At 42.8% G+C, this 17,784-nt stretch overlaps 1 protein-coding gene across 3 annotated transcripts in view; it reads right to left on the bottom strand.

Moving 5' to 3' along the window:
• Positions 1-17,708, bottom strand: part of LOC127572539 (EGF-like repeat and discoidin I-like domain-containing protein 3) — a 222,526-nt gene extending 204,818 nt beyond the window's left edge. For all 3 annotated transcript variants that reach the window (XM_052019909.1, XM_052019910.1, XM_052019911.1), the window contains exon 1: positions 17,271-17,708. In XM_052019909.1, the coding sequence (XP_051875869.1) occupies positions 17,271-17,343 (73 nt within the window). In that variant the 5' untranslated portion in view covers positions 17,344-17,708. The remainder of the gene's footprint in view (positions 1-17,270) is intronic.
• Between the last annotated feature and the right edge of the window lie 76 nt (positions 17,709-17,784).

The raw sequence follows: 17,784 nt of genomic DNA, 5'->3' as shown, positions 1-17,784 counted from the left end.
CATTTGTTTTTATTAATCACTCTTGCTCTTCCCCCTCCCCCAGCTCATTGTTAGTTCCTTTGTCTCAGCTCATCTCCTAGTAGTAAAGTTAGTGCCATGTGCTCTGTGACTGTTCCTTTGGTTTAAACTTTTCCAATAAAACTTTGTGAAGCACTAAGTTGTTGTCAATTCATTCTTGGACTCCTGAAAGAACCTGTGGATTTGAAAATAACTGGATCTGACAATGTCTCCCATTGCTCTGAAGCTGATTACCTACAAACAGCTGTTTCCAGTCCAATTTTGTGAAATCAATTTTCAATCAAGTAAAATTGGCCTTACCCCATTTGGAGCCATCACTCCTACATACAAGTGCCTTTAGTTTCCCCAAAGGGTTCCAATTAGGAGGAGCAGACTGTTCCCCACCACACACAACTTCCAGGACTAAACAAGGGAAGCAAGTGAGCAACAGTAAACCCTACAAATAGGCTAAGCTTTGGATGGTCCCATTACAAAGATCTGCAATCATTTGATGCTCCTATACACCCAAATTTAAGGCTAATACTTTGAGTTCTGAAATCTGAACCAAAATCTGAATGAGACCTTGGTGCTATTCTGCCTGAGTGCTGAAAGATTCACAATGAATGCCAAAAATCCATAATTAAAGCAAATAGTAGTTAAAACAACCAGATTAAAGCTTAAAGTGCGGCAGAGTGCTTAGTTAGATTCAGCTAGAAAATTAAGCAAGACTTTCCCCTTTGGGCATAATTGAGGATCAAGCACAATTGCACTTAAAATGGAACTAATTTTCAGATCCTCTATGCTCAAGTTTCCACTCAGTCATTTGGATGTAGCTGAGTAAAAAAAAATCTCCATGAACAGCACAATTAAGCACTATTTTGGAAGATCATTCTAAAAGTTATTACATTAAAATATTCCTTTATAACTCTAACAAGTTGATTAACAGCTGAAAAGGGTTTAATCATAAGAAAATAAGTATTTTCATTGTTAAGCTCAACACAGTCATTTGATTTAAATGCACTCTCTAGAGTCACCATTTCCCACAGAGAAATTCAGGAGATACAAGGGCAGTAAGGACAGGGGGATGTCATCACCTACAAGCTCCCTTCCAAGTCTCAGAACATCTTGACCTGGTAATATGTCATTGTTCATTCATCACACTGGGTCAAATTCATGAAATCCTATGTTTAATGGCACTATGAGCGTATCTCTTCAACAAGGGTTGCGGTGGTTGAAAAAAAAAGCTCACCAGATACTCAAGGATCATTTGGGTTAGAAATAAATAGTGGCCTTGCCAATGACATCTACACACCATGAACAAATAAAAATATTAGGGCTCTCATTAATCACATTTTCACAATGATTACACTGGAGAAGTTTTAAAATAACAGTGCTAAGCAGCAAAAATCCAACTGCACTGATGTGCATCACAGAAGTTACTCTCTATTTCAGAGTAATAATGGCAAACACTGACATTTTAGCTTTCATTACAAATGTAAAATCCAGAATTCTTCCAATTTACTTTCATCATATCTACTTGCTGAAATGAGTAATCTTTGAGTGGACTGATTGGGTGCCTGTGACTGTCTGCATCTGTAACTAACCCGAATGTATATTCACTAGTGCCAGGCAGAAGGAACATTTGTATGAGTCATGGTGCGTTCTGAAGTGTTAGTTGAAACCATTTACACAAACCTTTGTCAAAAATACTGCTGACATCAGTGCCATTCAGCTGCTCCTATATTCACCCATGTTTGTGCCAAAACTGAAAGCAACCTCACAAAACCAAGTGATCTTTTAAAGTGGTGAATGATAGATATTTGGGAACTTTGACTATCTGCAACATCCACTGTATTAAATCTATCCTTGACTGCATCTAATGTTTTCAACCTTCCACATGTAGCTGTATCCAAGTCTCTGCCAATGTTGTCACAGTCACTACAGCAATTAGCACTGGAACTGCTCCCTGATTGATCTCATGGAACCAGAGAGCTAAGGTTTTCGACTTAAGTAAAAGCCTGAAAGCACATACCACCAGGCTCAAGGACAGCTTCTATCCTGCTGTTATAAGACTACTGAATGGTTCCCTACAATAAGATGGACTCTTGACCTCAATCTACCTCATTACGACTTTGCACCTTTTATCTGCCTGCATTGCACTCTCTGTAACTGTAACACTTTATTCTGCATTCTGTTATTGTTTTACTTTAATGAATTGATCTGTATGAACAGTATGCAAGACAAGTTTTTTGCTGTACCTCAGTACATGTGACAACAACAATTCCAATTCAATAAGTTTTTTTAAATTCATTTTTTAAAGAATGTGCGGGTCTCTAAAATGTCCAGTGTTTGATACCCATTCCTGACTGTCCTTGAGAACGTGGTGGTGAGACACCACCCTCAGCATTCCTTCTGGTGCTTATCCTCAATGTTATGAAGTATATCAAGACAGCAGAATTTCCTGCCTGAAGGACATTAGTTACCTAATAAAAATGATTATGCAGGTCAGTTTTATGATCTCTGAAGTTTAGGAGAAGGTGCAATCCTAATGGATCGTGACAGGGTAGATGCTGAGTGTGTGTTTCTTCTGAAGATGGAATGAAGAACACTAAGGCATGCTCTCAGGATAAGGTAACTTCTGCTTAATACAGACATGAGGAGGAATTTCTTTTCTCATAGCATTGCGAGTCTTTGGATTCTTTACTTCCAAGAGTTGCAGATGCTGAGCCATTAAGCATTTTCACGGCTGCAAAATATTTTTCAACCTTTGGGGAATTAAGAGTTATGGGAATTAGGTGAGAAAGTAGTGTTAAAGCTAGGATCAGGTCAATAATGATTTCACTGAATGGCTGAGAATGGCCTATTCCTGCCCCAGTTCTTTATGTTCATGAACAGTCATGGATATTGAGCCAAGTTACTGCTCAAAGTAACATCCATTATTGGGAAACAGAAGTACTGAACAAGTGAGAGATACGACACATTAGATGTCTGCCCTTCACTGCCTGAACCCACAGCACTTTTCATCAGTGTCCTGAACTGCACCCAATGCTTCCTCAACATCACACGCAAATCGGATTTAATGTTGCTGAATGCCAAAGACCACTTGATATTTCTTAACAGAGGGTTATTCTGCTTATCAACCCCCCTTCCCTTTCAATATTGTATAAATTGTTAAGCACCTATACATTGAATAAGTGGATAAGTAACACATCTTTCAAATCAGGACAAGATTGATATGTTCTTTAAGTCACTCAATACATTCTCCAGAGCTAATTTATTAAAAGATTATTCATTTTTTGGGGTATCTGGGCACTGCTGACAAAGCCAGCATTTATTTCCTATCCCTAATGGTCTTTGAGTAGGTTATGATGAGCCACTTTCTTGAATTGTTGCATTTCATCTGGTGAAGGTATTCCCATTAAGCTGCTGGGTAGAGAGTTCTAGGATTTAGACTCAACAATGAAGGACTGGCGATATATTTCCAAGTCTGTATGGTGTGCTACATGGAGGGAAACCTACTGGTGGTGGTATGCCCATGAATCTGCTACCTTCATCCTTGATGACAGAGGTCACCGATTTGAGAGGTGCTATTGGAGTGGCCTCAATGAATAACTGGTGCATGGAGTAACAATCAAATGGACTGCTTTGTCTTTGATAGCAGCATTGAATGTCCATAGAGTTGTTGGCACTGCACCTATCCAAGCAAGTGGAGTGTATGCCATCATACCCCTAGCTTTTGTCTTCTAGATGATGGCAAGGCAAATCACTCACCACAACATACCCAGCCTCTAACCTTCCCTTGCAGCTGCAGTAGTGATGTAGCTGATCCAAATGATACACCAAACAAATTACAGATAGTTATACGTCTCTCTGGTAGGTCCGCAACAGTGTGGCTGGTTTTCTTCTAGCTGTGTACCAGCTTGGCCTTGAAACACAATGACAGCATACATTATCCTTATTGACTCAGCAAAACCGGTTCTCTTGCTGGAGCTTTGAACACAACGATGGCATTTTATAATTGATGCATTTCCCCCCACTTCCACTTTCTTCACAATATCTCGACTGCTCACTGCTTTCTTCGTAGCTAAATTCCAAGAGTTAAAATTGCATTCTAATATCTGTTCGTCGATCTTTCATTACGTTGCTGCTCTTTAATTAATGGCACATTTTGTGCACAAGATTCTTAGTCATTAACATGATCTCATTAACATCATCTTAATAATAAATGTGGTACACCCATTAGGATAATAAGACCATGCTGCTCTAACAACAGCACTCCTCCAAGTACCTGCAAGTCTTAGACACCAAACCTGATTGTTATACCACATTTTAAAAACAGAGCTCAACTAAAGATTAATATTTGTCAGCTGTTTAAATATGAAGCATCAGCTTGTTGTTCCCATTCTATCTGAAGAAAGATTTAAAGGACCTATCATTTCCATTGGAGACAAGAGACTGCAGATGCTGGGATCTGGAGCAACACACAAAGCACTGGAGGAACTCAGTGGGTCGAGCAGCATCTGTGGAGGGACAGGAATTGTCGATGTTTTGGGTCAAAACCCTTGGACCTGAAATCGACAGTTCCTTTCCTCCCTTAGATGCTGCTTGATCCACTGAGTTCCTCTAACAGATTGTTTGCTGCCATCATTTCGATTGATACATGTATACGAAAAGTACAAATGCAATTACCAGCAGGGGAAAGATGTGGAAAATATTTTATTTACAGTTCAAAATATGCCCAGAAAAAGCCAAAATACATTTGATGCTGGAAATCTGAAATCTCAATGGAAAATGGTAACAATCAGCACAGCAGACAGAATCCAGGGAGAAAGGGAAAGAGTTAATGTTCCACTGTCAACTGAAGTGAAAAATGTAGGTGAGGCAAATAAATACTGAGGCAAGGAAAGGCGGGGCTGAGGGTAAAGGAACTAAACCAAGATTATTCACGGGGCAGAAGGCAGGAATGATTAGAAGTTAAAAGGCATGGTAATGCAAAGCAAAACAGGGTGGTAGTGAGGCAAGTAAAAATTAAAGATTGATCTAGAAGAGCTGGAAGTAGTAACAGAAGAATCAATACCAACATATACTAGCTGAGAAAAATGGGAGCAGCTGTTATGATCTGAAATTGATGTTGCTCAGCAAGCTGAAAAATGCCTAATCACAAGATAAATGTGCTGTTTCTGGAGCTTCCTGGAAGCAGTGCAAAAAGGACAAGGCTGTGGAAGTAAAATTAGAAATGGGATGAGAATTATAATGGCAAGAAATTGAAATCTCAGATGCATCCTCACAGACTAAACCACAAGGTTCAGCAAAGTCAACCCATCTACATTTGATTTCCCCAGTGCAGAGGAGCGATGGGTAAACCTGGCAAGTTTAGGGAACACTGGCTGATGAGAGATATTGAGGCTCGGGTCAAGAAAAAAAAGGAAGCACACATTGGGTTTAGGAGGTCGGGGATGAGGGAATCCCTTGATGACTGTGAAAAGAACAAGAATACTCTTCAGAGGGAAATCAGGAGGGCAAAGAGAGGGTATGAGATGGATCTGGCAGGTAAGGTTAAAGAAAATCCCAAGAGGTTCTATAGCTATATTAAGAGAAAAAGGCTGGCTAGGGAGAGAGTAGGTCCCCTTAGAGATCAGCAGGGCTGCCCATGTCTTGAGCCACAGGAGATGGGTAGGATTTTTAATGAGTATTTCTCCTCAGTGTTTACTGAGGAGAAAATCATGGTTGCTCAAGAGATAAGGGAAACTAGTGGAGATGTTTTGGAGAACATGCATTTTACCAGGGAGGAGGCATTTGCAGCCTTACAACACATTAAGGTGGACAAATCCCCAGGGCCTGACCGAGTGCATCCTTGGACTTTGTGGGAGGCTAGAAGATAAATTGCAGAGGCCCTTGCGGAGATATTTGCTTCATCGTTAGCCACTGGTGAAGTTCCCAAAGGCTGGAAGGTGGCTAATGTCATTCCGTTGTTTAAGAAGGGTAGCAAGGACAAGCCAGGGAACTACAGGCCGGTCAGCCTGACGTCAGTGGTGGGGACGTTACTGGAGGGAATTCTGAGGGACAGGATCTACCTGCATTTGGATAGACAGTCTGATTAGGAGGAGTGAGCATGGTTTTGTGTGTGGAAAGTTGTGCTTGGTGAACCATTTAAAGTTTTTTTTGAAGAGGTAACCAAAATGGTAGATGAGGGTCAGGCAGTGGCTGTTGTCTATTTGAACTTTGACTGAAGGCTTTTGACAAGGTCCCGCATGGCAGGCTGGTCTGGTAGGTTGGGTCCCATGGAATCCAGGGAGAACTAGTTAGGTGGATTCAAATTTGGATCAGAGGTAGGAAGCAGAGGGTGGTGGTTGAAGGTTGTTTCTCGGAGTGGAGGCCGGTGACTAGTGGTGTGCCGCAGGGGTTGGTGTTGAGACCCTTGTTATTTATATGAATGATTTGGATGCAAATGCAAAAGGCTTGATCAGCAAATTTGCAGATCACCAAAGTTAGGTGGTGGTGTTGATACTGAAGGTTATCATAGATTGCAGTGGAATCTTGATCAGTTAGGGAAGTGGGCTGAGGAGTGGCAAATGGATTTCAATACAGAGATGTGTGAGGTGATGCATGTTGGAAAGTTAAAACAGTGTAGGATTTATACTATGAACGGTAGGGCACGAGGGAGTGTAACAGAACAGAGGGACCTAGAAGTACAAGTCCATAGTTTATTGAAAGCGGCATCAGAGGTAGACAGGGTGGTGAGAAAGGAGTTTAGCACACTGGCCTTCATCATTCAGGGCACTGAGTATAGGAGTTGGGACATTATGTAGCAGTTGTATAACTCATTGGTGAGGCCACACTTGAAGTACTGTGCACAGTTTTGGTCACCTTGTTATAGGAAAGATATGGTTAAACTGGAAAGAGTGCAGAAAAGATTTATGAGGAGGTTGCCAGGACTAGAGGGCCTAAGTTATAGGGAGAGGTTGGCCACACTAGGTGTTTATTCCTTGGACTGTAGGAGAATGAGGGGGAATGTTACAGTTTTATAAAGTCATAAGAGGCCTAGATAAGTGAATGGTCAGAGCCCTTTCCCCAGGGGAGGGGAATCCAAAACTAGGGGACATAGATGTAGGGTGAGGGGAAAGACTTACAAGGGACCCGAGGTGCAACGTTTCCGCACAGAGGGTGGTGAGTGTATGGAACGAGCTGCCAGAGGAAGTGGGTGAGGCAGGTACAACAGGACCATTTAAGAAGCACTTGGATAGGTACATGGAGGGGCGGGGCTTAGAGGGATATGGGCTGAACGCAGGAAATTGGGACTAGCTGGGTGGGCACTGTGGTCAGTATGGAGTGGTTGGGTCGAAGGGCCTGTATCTGTGCTGTATTGGTGTGTAAGCTTACAATACAATTAAGGCACGGAAAGAAGTAGAAGTAAACTGTTGATTCATCTGGAAGGATGATATGGAGAAAGATGAGAGCACTGTTGTATTCTCTACATTATTAGAAGACTTAGTGCAGTAAAAGTTCTCAAATTGCTTCACAAAAATTCAAACAAAATTCAACACTCAGCTACACAAAGAATTTTGATGGCAGTTTAATCATATTCATGGGCTTGAAAAGTATTCCAGCAGGAAGGAGAAACAGACATGTAAATGCTTAGGGAATATCTACCTCTGCTTTGAGTCTAGTCAGCTGAAGCTATCGTCACTAACAGTAGAGCAATTAAAGTCAGGAATGTACATAGTCAAAATTGAATGATTAAGGCATTTGGAGATTTAAAGGCTAGATGGAGGTGAGGGGAAGTGCTAAGGAATCAATTGAATACAAGAATTAGAATTTTAACATTGAGGGATTATCAGACATCAATTCAATACTGGTCTGTGAGATCAGAGATAGTGAGTGTGGGACTTGGTACAAGTTAGGTTATGGACTATGGAGTTATCAAAAAACTCATTGATGGAAGAAGGCTAGTCAGGAGAGTAGAGTGAAACTGCTTTAGACCTTTCTGTAAATTACTTTATAATGCAATTGCAAATATTAAAAAGATTTTAAAACAAACTATTCTAACTTTCATTTAACACATTCAAATACAGAATTGTTGGAATGTTGTAGGAAGTTTTTGAATACAACTTTATATGAAGATACTTCATTGGCTTTCTATGAGTGAAAAGAAACATTGAGTTTTGAATGTTTAATATTTTCTCATTATAATTTCAAAAAGCTATTGAGAATGATGCTTCTTACTGTAACTTTTCCATCAGTTCAAAATCATGAGCTGCATGAGTGACATTTAAAAGATCATCACAAACAATACAGAAAGAGGATGTAAAATTATGTCAAACATTGCAATCTTACAGCACACATTACATGGCAACTAAAAGCTCAGAGTTCATAGGTTTGAAGCAATACATCAACTAACATATCCTCTGATGGAAGTACAATTACATCCTGTTGGCAAGCTCAGTCAAAACTGAAAATTATTTTACATTGTACAAAACTAGATCATAGAAGTGATGATTGAAGTTTGTTGCAAGCAGTTCAGAGGAGGTTTACTGGATGAGTTTTCTTTTGAGGAACAATTGAACAGGCTTGTATCTGTGAGAGGCAGCTTGATTTCTACATACAAGATCCTAATGGACCTTGACAGATTAGATGTGAAGAGGACATATTGTTGTGGGAAAATCTAGAACTAAGGGTCATTGTTTAAAAATATGATGTTGCCTATTTAAGACAGATGAGAGTTTTTTTTTCCCCCCCAGATGTTCAATGGTCTTTACAACATTCTTCCTCATGGGGTAGTGGAAGCATAGTATATACATATTTTCAAAGCATTCTTTTTGAGCTGGGATGTGAAAGGTTACTGGGTAGATGGGAATATGAAACTGAGATCACAGTCTGATCAGTCATGGACTCATGGAAGAGTGAAGAGGGTTCAAGCTGCCCAGTGACTGGCTGCTGCGCTGATATACCTTCATGTGTAAGAGGCATTCATTTGATCATTGACTCACAAAAGCAGTAAAGTATTTCTGAGATGGAGCTACCATTGCTATATGCAGACAAGGCAGTCAGTTTGCATATAAAACAAATGAGTTTATGACCAGACAATTTTTAATGTTTTTGTTAAGGAAAGAACCTTGGCAAAGAATGGGACTTCCTAGAATCATAGAACAGTACAGAAGACATTCAACCACCTGAGCCTGATTTGGCTCTTTCAACAGGAATACCCTTCACAGTATTCCCCCAGCTTTTCCACAATTTAGCAATTCTTTTGCATTCCGATATTTATCCAATTCTATGTTGATGGCAATAATTGAATCTGTATGGACCATCTGTGTTCTCTCCATGTCCTCACTCTTCTCAACATCTGTACTTTACCCCAGCCCTGTAACAGTCCCAAGGTATAAGCCCCTCTTTTCTGATCTCACAAACATCCTAAAATATAAACACTTCATTATTGTGGCCACACCTTCATCCATTAAAGTGCTAAGAACTGGAATTTCATCCCAAAAGCTGTCTGCATTGTTCTCCTCCTTGGGTAGCTGTTGCAATACCTCCTTATGCTGCTACAAGACTATTGAACAGTTCCCTAGATGGACTCTTGACCTCACAATCTACTTTGTTATGACTTTGCACCTTATTGTCTCCCTGCACTGCACTTTCTGCATTCTGTTATTGTTTTACCCTGTACTACCTCAATGCACTCTTGTAATAAATTGATCTGTATGAATAGTATGCAAGACAAGTGTTTCACTGCACCTTGGTACATGTGACAACAATAAACCAATTTATGCAGTGCACCATCAAATTTTCTTTGGTAACACACCTGAGAGTGCCTCAGGTCATTTTACCACATTAGCGATACTTTATAAACACAAATCATTGTTCTTGTTACATAATAAGAATGGGTGGCACGGACTCATTGGGCCTGTTACCATGCTGTAAATAAAATTTAAAAACATTTTTAAAATATGTAATAAGAAATAGGAGCAGGAGTCGGCCATCTGGCCCGTCAAGCCTGCTCCACCATTCGTTAAGATCATGGCTGATCTTCACCTTCCTGCCTTTTCCCCATAACCCTTAATTCCCCTACTGTGAAAAATTTAACTGTCTTAAATATATTTAATGAGGTAGCCTCTACTGCTTCCCTGGGCAGACAATTCCACAGATTCACTACTCTGGGAAAAGTAGTTTCTCTTCATCTGTCCTAAATCTATTCCCATGAATCTTGAGTCTATATCCCCTAGTTCTGGTCTCACCTACCAGTGGAAACTTCCTGCCTCTATCTTATCTATCCCTTTCATAATTTCATACGTTTTTATAAGATCCCCTCTCATGTGAATTCCAGTGAGTGTAGTCCCAGGTGACTCAATCCCTCCTCATAGGCTAACCCCCTCATCTCCAGAATCAACCCAGTGAACCTCCTCTGCACTGCCTCCAAAGCCAGTATATCTTTCCTCAAGTAAGGAGACCAGAACTGCACGCAGTACTCCAGGTGCAGCCTCACCAGTACCCTGTACAGTTGTGGCATAACCTCCCTGCTCTTAAATTCAATCCCTCCGGCAATGAAGGCCAACGTTCCATTTGCCTTCTTGATAACCTGTTGCATCTGCAAACCGACCTTTTGCGATTCATGCACAAGCACTCCCAAGTCCCTCTGCACAACAGCATGCTGCAATCTTTCACCATTTCAATAATAATCTGATCTTCTATTTTTCCTTCTAAAGTGGATGACCTCACATTTACCAACATTGTACTCCATCTGCCAGACCCTTGCCCACTCACTTAACCTATCTATATATCTCTGCAGACTCTCCGCATCCTCTGCGCAATTTGCTTTTCCGCTCAATTTAGTGTCATCAGCAAACTTAGATACACTGCACTCAGTCCCCACCTCCAAATCATTAATGTATATCGTGAACAGTTGCAGGCCCAGCACCGACCCCTGCAGCACCCCACTCACCACTGATTGCCAACCAGAGAAACACCCACTTATCCCAACTCTCTGCCTTCTATTGTCTGCCCCACTCTTACTTTTCTCTTTTCTAACTTTTGCTCTGGTCTCTGCTTTGCTTTCCTGTCTTTCAGTATGGATTCCCATCCCTCTGCCATATTAATTTAAACCCTCCCCAACAAGCAGTGATCCCAATCCTGCCCAGGTGTAGACCGTCCAGTTTGTACTGGTCCCACCTTCCCCAGAACCAGTTCCAATGCCCCAGGAATCCAAAAGTCTCCCTCCCACACCACTGCTCAAGCCACACATTCATCCAAACTGTGCTGCTACTCCTACTCTGACTGGCACATGGCACAGATAGTAATTCTGAGATTATAATCTTTGAGGTCCTACTTTTTACTCTAGATCCTAGCTCCCTAAATTCAGCTTGTAGGACCTCATCCCATTTCATTGGTACCTACGTGCACCACAATAACTGGTTGTTCACCCTCCCCTTCCAGAATGCCCTGCAGCTGCTCTGAGATATCCCTGACCCTTGCACCTGGGAGGCAACACACCAACCGGGAGTCCTGTTTGTGGCCGCAGAAGCTCCTGTCTATTCCCCTCACCATGGAATCCCCGACCACTAGAGCTCTGCCACTCTTTTTTCTGCCCTCCTGTGCAGCAGAGCCACTCACAGTGCCATGATCCTGGCTACTGCTGCCTTCCCCTGATGAGCATCTCCCCCAACTGTATCCAAAGCAGTATATCTGTTTTGGAGGGAGATAACCACAGGGGACTTCTACACTACCTTCCTGCTGGTCACCCATTCCATCTTTCCTTTTAAACTGCAGTGTGACCAACTCACTAAACGTGCTACCCACAACATTCTCAGCATTGCGGATGCTCCAAAGTGAATCCATGTGCAGCTCCAGTGCCATCATGCAGTCTGTCAGGAGCTGCAGCCAGACACACTTCCTACACACATGAGCATCAGGGACACTGACAGCCTCCCCAAGTTCCCACATTGCACAGGAGGAGCACAACACAGGTCTGAGCTCACATGCCAGGAATATAAAGCTTTGAGAGAAAATAAAGAGAGAAAAAATGAATAAGAACCTACCCTCACCTTACCTGAGTGTTGCTCACCCTCCTCGCTGAAGCCTGGTATTCACCAAAGCCCACACTTAGACAACCAGCAGCACTTTGGGTGGACAACAGCCCCTCTCAAAATGGCCACTCTGCTTGGCCCTAACTTCATTTTATTAGCTGCTGATGATCAGCTAATTAACCAATCACTTATTAACTAACAATTAGCTGACTTACCTCTTAAATTCCTGCAAGTGAAACTCACAAGCAAGCAAGGAGAGTCACTTCTTTCCAATTCTACTGCTCTTCCTCCAAGTCACCAACTCTTCAGCCTCAGCTTCCTTCCCCCCCCTCCAGTCTAACACTGGCACACTCCAACAATGGCCACTCTACTTGAGCCTTACTTCTTTTTATCGGCTGCTGTTAACTGGCCAATGAGCCAATCAACTATTAGCAATGTGCAAATGTGCCTCTTTTTGAAACTCCATCCCTTAGTTATATTTGTATTCAAGTTGCTACTGTTTCAATTCGGCTCTTAATCAAATATTTTTTGAAATTTTAAATATGTAACATTGACTGTGTTGGCTTCATTGCCTCTTTCTTTGACCTCATCAAAGAACAAGTCGTTAGTAAACTTCATACATTTGCTCTTACCAAAACTGTGGCACTTCTCCTTCATTACTTTATACCTTCCCAAGTACTTGTTAATATTCTCCACAATTAATGTTTCTAAAAAGTTCTCCAATACTTATGATAAACAGACTGATGAATAATTGCCACATTTATCCTTCTCCCCTTTTCCATGCAATCCCCAAGTCCTCTGGTACCATCCCTGGACTTTAGGAGGTTTAAGGTTAGAGACACTATCCTGATTTTTGGTGCCATGGGTTCATTTTTGTTCACCAGATAAGCAGCTGGTGCTGTTGAGAAGCTGCACGTCATCAGCATTGCACTTTATCAGCTATGAAATGAGATCATGTCCAGGATGAGAGCTTGAATCTACTGCCTTCTGATAGAGGTATAACTGAGTCAACTGATTTAAACAGGCATTTATGGATAAGTAAGGACTTGAAGGGTACTTGAGCGCCACTGTAATTATGTTACAACTGGCGCCTTGTATTGATGTTCCTGCCTACTAGAAGCTCTGAAATATAATTCTACTTTTACACTATGGAAAGCTCAGCCAAGCCACACCAGAATTCATACCAGAATTGATGGGAACATTTGGGCAGCAATCATTAAACACAAAGTAGTCTCAATATTTTACAACAAACTTTAAAAGTTTGCACTCAAATGTTGAATCTTAAATGCTTAAGCGTTACTTAAAATGTAGTTATTATAGCCAGGTGCAATATAGAATGGGTGTTCAGGCTGTGGGTAGACTGCTAAGTAAACACGACAGCTGCTAAACTGCAGTAAATAACCCAAGTGGTTCTCCAGGGACCTGAAAGGGAAGTAATCCTGCCGCACCTAACCATCTGGCCCTAACTACACCAAGACCAATTGGCAATAACTCAGGATTCTATCAGGACATGACTTAAACAAATTCAGCCCAGTAAATCCTGTCCACTGCTCCTCAGTAACATCTGCATACTGGTGGCCAAGTTGGGAAGTGTACCAGAAAATAGCTAAACAGCAGCTTGACTTTTGTTTTACTCGCAGTGTTATGTGTAACAGTCGGCCTCCCAGACTCTTCCATCTCCGTACCTGGTATGTCTTCTCTCACCTGCCTTGCAGACACACCAGGTGGCTGGGACAAGTAATATACAGTTAGACAGGGTCCAGATGCCAGAAAATTTCATGGCTCAACATCAGATGTCAAGGAAGCCTTCTGCTGATTATTATCTGCTGCCCCTGCCCCCTTCAAATGACACATATTCCCACATACTGAGACTACCGACAAAGCTCCAGAACAGCAAAAGCAAAATAATCGGGATCTCTGATGCAAGTCCCGAAGGACAGAACTACAAATCAGTTTGGATTTTAAAGTTTCTCCCTGCTTTGTCTTCCCAAACCTTCCTTGGCACAGTTTTGTCAAACAACTGGTACTCTTACCCTGTAAGTCTGCCTACTACAAGGAGCAATCAATTAGATTTTTACCTTTATTCTGCACTTTTCCCAGTAATCCGGAACTGGGACAACACAGCCTTGTGTACTACAGTTGGTGAGCTGCAGCATTGGAGAAACTTACTTGAATTGGCAACCACCTTCTTATCAAGTTATTAAACTAAGTTCACAGTTGCAACTGTTAACTGCAAAAACAACGGGCATGCTTTTATTATAAAACATTACCGTTGTGGAATTGACCGCTTCATATTTTTTTCAAGTGGCCCATTTTCTTACATTTGGCCCAGATACACAAAAAAAACAATCTATAAGAAATATTATTGACTTATATTGCAAAACCTAATTTAAAAATTGTTGCAAATTTGCTTTATTTGAAGAGTAATCCAGAAATGTTGTAAAATGGTGTTGTGCACTATCCAATCACATGTTAACAACTGTCTTGTTAAAAAAGAAGCTGGATTTATACCACAAAGCCCCAAAGTACTTTTGAAATGCGGTCGCTGTTGTAAGGTAGGAATGCTCCCACAAGCAACAAAGTGGAAATGATGGATATTTTTTTCCCTTGATGTTGACTGTGGGATAATAAATGGCCAAATTATGTACTTCACCATTGTTTATTGCAATGTAGCCATGGGATCTTCAAAGTTCATCTGACAGAGCAGTCAAGACGTCAGACTGATAATTTTAAAGATGGCACTCCAACAGAGCAGTACCCTCTCGGCATTGCACTAGAGAGTCCGGTTGGATTTCCAGTGCTCAGCTTCCCATAGTGGGACTCAAATACACCACCTTCTGTCTCAAAGATGAGAGAGCCAGCAACCAAGCCACAGCTGACATCTACATGTGAGCATGTGTAGTGTTGTGTTGGTTACAGGGCTATTTCAGACAGTTTTATTTTGTGAACATCTGTGAATCTGAACAAAGAGTATTTTGGCCAAAAGGCCCCTTTTCCCCCCAAATAAGAGGCATTGTGCAGATGCAACACAGGGGGAAGACAGAGGGCAACAGGGGCAGTGTGGAATGACAAGTGACTGCCACAGGAGTAATAAAAAGTCTAATTATAAGTAAGAGGAAAATCAAAGGCAACAGACAAGAAATGTCTTAAAGTCATAAGGGTGCAAAGCATCAATTGGCGGTACAACAACCAAGCAGGTGTAAACCACCTGCTCACCACAGTGGCTACACCTTCACATCAACTCCTGAATGCTTTCATATACTTGAAAAATCTTAAGATTATTTTACTGCCTCCATTAATGAGCATCTTCAATAAAAAAAGTTGACTAATTTAAAGCTTGCTTGTTTAATATAATCTTAAATTGCTCAATAAACAATTATACATAATCCTTAAGCGTGAGGCTGTATTTACACTTGATTTTTAACCCTTTCTTGTCTGAGGAAAACTACATTAACAGCCCCGTTTCCTTACAGGAGGGAATAAAAAGTTCATTCCAGGCAAATCCCAGCTAAAATTCACTTCTATAAACACACATGCACGCTGTGCAGAAGCACATGCATACAGCAGCAGCATGGATTTTAAGGCAGCGTTGTAATTAATAATTCACAAGGTGATAAAATATTCAGTTTGATGACAGAGATGTGGATTCAGTCTTAACACTGAAAATTTGACAATCCATATTACTCATTAGTATTTTACCCCCACCCAATCACGCTGCAATAATAACGCTATGAAAAACAAATACAAAAACATATGTTCAGTAGGATCAGTAAATTGTGTCCCTTAAGAGTTTGCACCGTGCAGATGACTCGAAACTGAGCAGATCTCACTTCCAAATTGCTGAAAAATAATTACTTATCAGACAACTCCGACGTGAAAACCCTCAATATGCTAAACCATTTAATATGGTGCCTGTTTATATTTAGCGTTCGGCGCTCTCTGCAAGATAACTTGAACAGGACAAAGGCACAAGCGATGCCGAAGGCGGATCTTCTCAATTGCGCTGTGGGGTTTTGTTTCAGAATATTTAAAAAGGCTGTATCATGATGCAGACGGCATTTGGCAGTTCATGATAGGCCCTCTTCCCCATCCCTCTCCTCCCTCGGAGGCTCCTCCTGAATACACACACAGTGGGTATTGGGTGTTGTGCAGTCCCGGGGTGCAGCGATTCACAGTGTGAGCGGGGAGCAGCGACGCTCTCGCCGCTTCTGTTGACGCAGTGAGCTTTGTCCCAACACGGAGAGAGCGAGAAAGGAGCAGTTCACTCACCATTGCATGTTTCAAACACCCCATCCCACCCGGGCGAGAAGGGTTGAGCGTCTCCAACGCTGGACCAACCCTGAATCCACACACAATGCAATCTGTGTTTTGTTTCAAGCAGCCGCTAGAATGTGTTACAGAACAAATGGGCGCTGTGGGTGACCGTGGGACCGTCTTTAAATAAAATTCAATACAATAAGTTTGCTGCCCTGTGTGTGTGCGTGTGTGTTTATTTCACATTCTCAGCACAATTAAGAACCCTTCACCGTGTCTGCTTGCGCTCAGGAGTGGAGGGCCGAGGGACATCGCCTGCAAACGTCCCGGTCAGACACTTTGCTCAGCCCGAGGGGAGAAGCACTTCATCCCATCCCAACACTTCTACCCCTCCCTCCCACCACCTACCCCTCCCCTCCACCATCCCACCTCTCAACCCATCCCGCAAAACTATCTTCAATACATTTGCAGCCCCCCGCCCGCCCCTCCGACAGACACACCGATGATAGAAGCGCTCTGTCCGACCCACCTCTCGCTCACACCACCCCGCAGAGATACTCAGGGGGGTTTATCTAGGGGGTGGGCTGGGGGTCTCTGAATCGCTCACCAACAGGACGGAGAGAGTTAAACCTTACCCCAGATCCAGTCCCCTGACAGAGCCTGCAAGCTGCCCGTGATCTGGGGTTAACCCCGTCCTGAAACGGAGGAACAGATGCTAGCTCTCCGCTTCAGAGGGTCGGACAGACTCACACAGGGGGACAATTCTTTCGGTGGAGGAGGGGGGGGGAGGAAAGAACTTGAAATGATCCTGGTAAGGAGAAGCCCGGGGGGCTGTTGGACCACCGGCTACAGAGACGGAACCAGATGTAGGAGAGGTAAACACATGAGATCCTGGCGCCGGGGTGATGCACACAGCGTCGGTGGGAAATACACAGGCGGGCGGACTGGCAGGAATTCCCTTTAAACCAAAGGTGCGGGTCACACCTCCCGGAGACTCACCTTTAGCGAGGCGAAGGATGCCCAGGCTGACGGAGAGAAGGAAAGTGGCGGCGGAGAAGTGATGCCTTCTCATCGCTGGCGGATCCCCCCCTCCTCCGTCTACCTCTCCCGCAAGCGCTCCGGAACCAGGGGCGTTACAGCCAAGTCCCCCTGCTTCTGTGCTCCAGATCGCTGGCGTGGTCCGGTCTGCCGAGGTCAGACTGGGCTGGGTCGGTGCTGAGGTCGAAACAGCAGGACAAAGCCTTCTTCCAGGGGGAGGAGAGACAAAACGCACACACACACACTGAGACACTGAGACACTGAGCACTTTGAGTGACGCCGGGTGCTTGAGTCACTGCGAGCGCGGAGATCAGAGTGCAGTGAGGAACAGAACGAGATAGCGCTGACTGATACTGTTCCTGGTGCCACAGACAGAGAGAGCGCCGCTGTTCCACGTTCCTCCCGTCCAACAACAGCCCGGCACTCACCCTCACCTACACACCCCCCTCCTCTCCTCCCTCCCCAACCAGCCACC

This window comes from Pristis pectinata, chromosome 7 (genome assembly GCF_009764475.1).
Source record: "Pristis pectinata isolate sPriPec2 chromosome 7, sPriPec2.1.pri, whole genome shotgun sequence".
NCBI lineage: Eukaryota > Metazoa > Chordata > Chondrichthyes > Rhinopristiformes > Pristidae > Pristis > Pristis pectinata.
The sequence above is the reverse complement of the archived record's forward strand: the minus strand, read 5'-3'. Positions and strand labels throughout refer to the sequence as shown.